Source organism: Neolamprologus brichardi, chromosome 2 (genome assembly GCF_056152115.1).
Source record: "Neolamprologus brichardi isolate AB-2024 chromosome 2, ASM5615211v1, whole genome shotgun sequence".
In the NCBI taxonomy this organism is placed as follows: Eukaryota; Metazoa; Chordata; class Actinopteri; order Cichliformes; family Cichlidae; genus Neolamprologus; species Neolamprologus brichardi.
In genome coordinates this window covers 13,020,883-13,026,496 of record NC_142105.1, presented here as the reverse complement: position 1 = coordinate 13,026,496, position 5,614 = coordinate 13,020,883, and the positions used below count along the sequence as shown (strand labels likewise).

The following is a 5,614-nucleotide window of genomic DNA, read 5'->3' as shown; positions in this document are numbered from 1 at the left end:
AAAATTAGGCAGATCTAATCCTCCTCTATCCTTGGTTCTTTGTAGTGTTTTTAAGCTGATACGCGGGGGTTTATCTTTCCAAAGGAATTTAGAAATATGTGAATCCAGAGATCTGAACCAATCTTGTGATGGTTTGTTGGGGATCATTAAAAATAAGTAATTTATTTTTGGCAAGATCATCATTTTTATAGTGGCGACCCTTCCCATGAGTGATATGGGTAGAGATTTCCATCTAGTCAGATCGCCTTCTACTTTCTTTAGAAGTGGGATGTGGTTTAATTTAATTAAGTCTGAAAGCTTAGGAGAAACATTAATACCTAAATATTTAATATTTCCAGATTGTAGTGGGGCAGAAGATGAATTATGGAAGGAGCAGTTAATGGGAAGAACTGTAGATTTTGGCCAATTAATTGAATAATCTGAAACTCTTGAAAACCAGTTTATTAGAGTAATTACCTCAGAGAGGTTGATTTGTGAGTTTTGCAGAAAAAGCAACACATCATCCGCATAGAGACTGATTTTATGTTCTACGTTCTTACATTTTATGCCCTTAATTGTTGTAGCCTGTCTAAATGCTGCTGCTAGAGGTTCGATAAAAATTGCAAAAAGTGAAGGGGAGAGTGGGCATCCCTGTCTGGTGCCCCTCATGAGACAAAAGCTGGAGGATGTCTGGTCATTTGTTCTGATATGAGCTGTTGGGGAATTGTATAATATTCTTATCCAATTTATGAAAGAGTTTCCAAAACCAAATTTGTGTAAAGTTGCAAATAAAAATTTCCAGTTAACTCTGTCAAATGCTTTTTCTGCATCTAGAGATAATATTATGGTTTCAATGTTTTTATTGTATGAGTAGTCTATTAAATTAAATAATCTACGAGTGATGTTGAGGAGTGCCGACCTTTTATGAAACCAGTTTGGTCAGGATGAATTAAGAGGGGGGTTATTTTCTCTAATCTCTTTGAGAGAGCTTTGCAGATTATTTTAAGGTCTACATTTATAAGGGATATTGGACGATAACTTGAGGGAAATAAAGGGTCTTTTCCTGGTTTTAGCAGGAGATTAATGTTGGCAGAATTCATATTTGGTGGTAGTCTGCCATTTTTCTTGATTTCCTGCAACAATCTATGGAATACTGGTGCCAAAATTGTCCAGAATTCTTTGTAGAATTCTGCAGGAAAGCCGTCTGGACCTGGAGCCTTGTTATTGGGCATACTTATCAGGGCTTCCTGGAGTTCACCTGGCGTCAGTGGCGAATCCAGTGCTATTGCTTGACTGTCTAGTAATTTTGGAAGAGTTACGTTGTCAAGAAACAAATCAATTTCATTTTTAGACGGGTTTATTTGTGGTGAATATAAAGTTTCATAGAAATCCCTAAAAATGTTGTTTATTCTTCCAGGGTCATATATTGTGTTCCCCGATAAATCTTTAGTAGCACATATAGTTGTTTTTTCTTTATTTATTTTTAACTGGTTTGCTAGAAATCGACCTGATTTGTTACTGTGTTCAAAATTCTGCAAGCGAAGTCTTTGTACAAGGAATTGTGTTTTTCTATTAATAATTTCATTTAATTCTAGTTTTGTTTTGCATATTTTGTTCATTATTTCTTGATCTTGGTGGAACGCGTAGGCTTCTTCTAAGGATTTGATGGTTTTTTCTAATTCCTGAATATTTTTGTTTTCTTCTTTCTTTTTGTGTGATGAGAAAGAAATTATTTTACCTCTCATCACAGCTTTTCCTGCTTCCCATAGAACAGAAGCAGATGTTCCGGGAGTGTCATTAAAGTCTAAATATGAAATCCATTCCTTTTTAAAATATTTAATAGTCTTCATCTTTAAGTAGTGATGTGTTAAATCTCCAGTTTTTACTTGGCGTAGTATTATTCTTGTGCATTAGTGTTAAAGATACAGAAGCATGATCGCTGACAGCTATAGGGTGAATCTCAGTGTCTGAAATGTCACTCAGCAGTGAGCTGCTGACCAAAAAATAATCCAGACGAGAGTAGGAGTGATGAACATGTGAGAAGAAAGTATATTCCTTACTGTTGGGGTGAAGGGAGCGCCATGCATCGCAAAGGCCATAGTCGCTCATATACTGTTTGATTATATTTGTGGATTGCCAATTGCGCTGAGTTCCTGTTGTGTTGAGCCTATCCATTTCTTCATTTAGTCCAAGGTTGAGGTTGCCTCCAAGAATGAGTGTGCAATCAAGGTGTTCAGAGAGTGCACTAAAAAATCCGTGGAAGAATGAGGGTTCATCAACATTTGGACCATATATACTTACAATACATAGTTTTTTGTTCAATATTGATAGTTTAATAATTAGGAATCTACCCTCTCGATCTATAACTGTATCGAGTACTATAAAATTAACATTTTTATGTATTAAAATTGCTACTCCTCTTTGTCTAGAATTATAACAAGCTGCAAACACATTAGGAAACTCAGGTGTTTTAAGTTCGTTTAAACCTGTAACAGGTCTGTGAGTTTCTTGTAATAAAACAACATCTGCCTGTAGTTTTTTAAGCTGGTTAAATATCTTTAACCTCTTTCCTCTGGTGCCAGCCCCATTTACATTCCATGTGACAAACCTCAGCATGCCCATAATTGTGTGTGTATGTCTAATGATGTAAGCTGGGTGTTTCGTTTAGACGGGTGGAGAGAATGTGGAAACATCACTTGTTTGTAAATAGAAAGAGAAAAAAGTGTGGTGATAGGCTCCATAAGTCTGACTATGTGTGTGACTATTCACTAATATGAACAAGCGTGGCTTGTGTATGTGTCCTGTAAGTCTGTGCTTGCTGTGAGGCTGTTGTAAATGTGCTGCCGTTGAGCGCATGTGTTTGCGTGATCGTGGTGTGAAAATATGGAGAAATAGAGGGTGTTGTTTGTAGGTGAGTGGGGAAGTAGGTGATCACAGCAGTGAAAGACAAGAGAAAGAAAGAAACCACATAAACTGTAAGCGACAACAAAAAAAAAAGAAAAGAAACGGAAACATTCCAATTAAAGTAATGACGGAGGGTGACGGTGTTATATCTGCTATGACATCATACTGATATTACTAGGTTAAACCCATGTTAAAGGAGAAAGTGTGAATGAATAAGAAAAGAATGTAGCGGGTTCTTATCTGGAGTGCAGTCAATATAACCACGGTGTGGTGCCGGGGTCGCGGTAGAGCTGTCCGTCCACGTAGAGCCAGTCCACGGCGATGACAGCACGGGAGCCTTTCAGGATGAAGCTACGTCGGACTGGGAACAGGACCTTGCGTCGTTCCAGGATCTCTTTGGGGAACTGGTCGTTCACGCTGAAGTCTGTTCCTTTCAGTTCCCTGCCGCGACTCTTCACCTGTTCCTTCTGTTTGAAATGACCAAATTTGGCCACAATAGGACGTGGTCTCCCGGTCCGCGACCTCACGCCCCCCAAGCGATGCACTCTATCGAAGGCGATGTTCTTTACGGTGTCCTCCGGCAGCTTCAGGTGGATTTTAATGAAGCTTTTCACCGTTGCCTCCGCGTCCTCTCCGGTAGATTCTGGAATACCAGAAAAAACAAGATTATCTCTCATGCTACGGGCTTGTAGATCGATAACGGACTCTTTTATTTTTTTATTTTCAGTGTTTAGCTGGGTCACGTTATCAGCGAGAGATTTGACCGACTCCCGTAGCGTGGCATTTTCAGCGGCAAGCGTTTCCACCTGCTGCTGGCTGAATTCCAGGGATTCTCTCAGAGATTTAAATTCCCGGTGTAAAATCTCCACCAGGGACAGCCTCGCATCGAAACTGGACAATCGCTTGTCGATTGACTCCAGGATATCTGCGATGTCTTTGCCGGCAGGCGATGTTGTGCCGGGGGAGTCTGCCGGGCGACATCTCTTCGATGACGGCGTCTCGGTTTTGGCCGGGGAAGATGCACTCTGGGCCTTCTTCATTACTAAATCTTGGAAGCAGCGGTCGATGTATTCTTGGAGAGCGTCTAAACTCTCCCCGTTGTCCTCCAGGGTGTTAGAGATGATAAGACAGATGTTGTTAGTTATATGACAGTTGGTTAGTTTATTTGGCAGTACTGAAGCTTAAGGAAACTTTGTTAAACTCTACGCTACCATTCGCTTTTTTTTTTCCGCCAAATCTCCGGCGTCTGACGTCACCTACAACATGGGTCGCTTACCTTACCCGTCACTTCCGTCACTTACCGCTCTCTCCCCCTGCTTTTTTCACCTGAGGAACATTTCTAAACTTAGATCCATCGTGTCAACAAGTGAACTCGAGATGATAATACATGCTTTTATCTCTACAAGACTTGACTACTGTAACAGCCTCTTTACTTGTCTAAACATGAAAGGGCTATCCCGCCTACAGGTTGTTCAAAACTCTGCAGCGAGGCTACTGACCCGCTCGAACAAGGGTGCTCATATGACCCCTGTGTTAAAGTCGCTGCACTGGCTACCAATCAGATTCAGGTTCAGTTTTAAAATTCTAGTTTTAACTTTTAGAGCATTACAGAGACAGGCACCCCCCTACATTGCTGATCTGATTCATACACACACCTCCACTCGTAACCTGAGGTCAGCAAACCAAAATCTTTTAGTGGTCCCCCACACTTGTATTAAAACCCGAGGGGACCAATCTTTCCAAGCTGTTGCACCCAGATTGTGGAATGCACTTCCCCTATTTCTATGGGGTTTGGACTCAGTGGAGACCTTCAAAAAGCAGCTAAAGACATTTTTATTTCAAAAAGCTTTCAATTAGACCAGGGTTTTCATGGTGTATTTTATGACTGTATTATGTTTTTACCTTGTAAAGCACTTTGTGACATATGTCTGTGAAAGGTGCTATATAAATAAAGTTTACTTACTTACTTACTTACTGACCCACTTCATCAAAGTGAAAGCCTGTTTGAACTGATTATTCTGAAAGTAATCTGGACAGAGCTTTGTTTTGCCTTGACCAAGTGGACAACCCCACATGTTCTCATTACAGACTGTCAAACAATGGAGTTTTGCTAAAGCCACTGGATGTAAGTTTTCAGTCTCTGACCAACTCATTTTTTTTAGGCTGAATGGTAAATAGACTAATGCTTAGTGTTCTACACTAGAACACTCAAAGCGCTTTATACAACTCACCTAAATCATCCATTCATCATCCTTTTCTTAGCCTAAGTGCTTGTCTGTCAGTCAGTCAGTCAGTCAGGGCTCAAAATACCAACCTTCTGATTAGACGATGACCCGTTCTACCTCCTGAGTTACAGCCAGCCCTGTTGCACAGACCTAGAGACAAAAATGTGTGTTCACTAGTTGGTTGCTGGTTTGCCTGTACAGTGGTTTGCTGGCTGTCACTTAGCGACAGCAAGCAACGTCCTGCAACCATTTACGAACCAGCAAGGGAGACCAGTGGTTACCATGGGCTTAGCAACTGATTTAACAGAGACTGCCAGTAGCCTATATCAACCAGGTATCAAGCAGATGATAGGTTCAGAATACTAACTTTTCCCACCCTAACCAAGTATGTTTTAGTGCTTAAAAATAACCAGAACCTTTTAGTGCCTAAACCTAACCAGGTGAATTTCCATGCATAAACCGAACCAGAGTTAAAGTGAATCTAAAATCTAGAAAAAAACTGCAGT

The 5,614-nt window shown here is 40.5% G+C and overlaps 1 protein-coding gene across 1 annotated transcript; it reads right to left on the bottom strand.

Annotated features, from left to right (window-relative positions):
• Nucleotides 1-2,386: 2,386 nt before the first annotated feature.
• On the bottom strand, nt 2,387-4,172 carry LOC148106091 (uncharacterized). The gene has a single exon (XM_087852583.1). The coding sequence runs from the start codon at nt 3,921-3,923 to the stop codon at nt 3,135-3,137; it is 789 nt and encodes a 262-aa protein (XP_087708709.1). The 5' UTR covers nt 3,924-4,172; the 3' UTR covers nt 2,387-3,134.
• Between the last annotated feature and the right edge of the window lie 1,442 nt (nt 4,173-5,614).

Coding starts and splice junctions, on each gene's coding strand:
- LOC148106091 (XM_087852583.1), bottom strand. CDS start 3,923: ATGAAGAAGGCCCAGAGTGCATCTTCCCCGGCCAAAACCGAGACGCCG.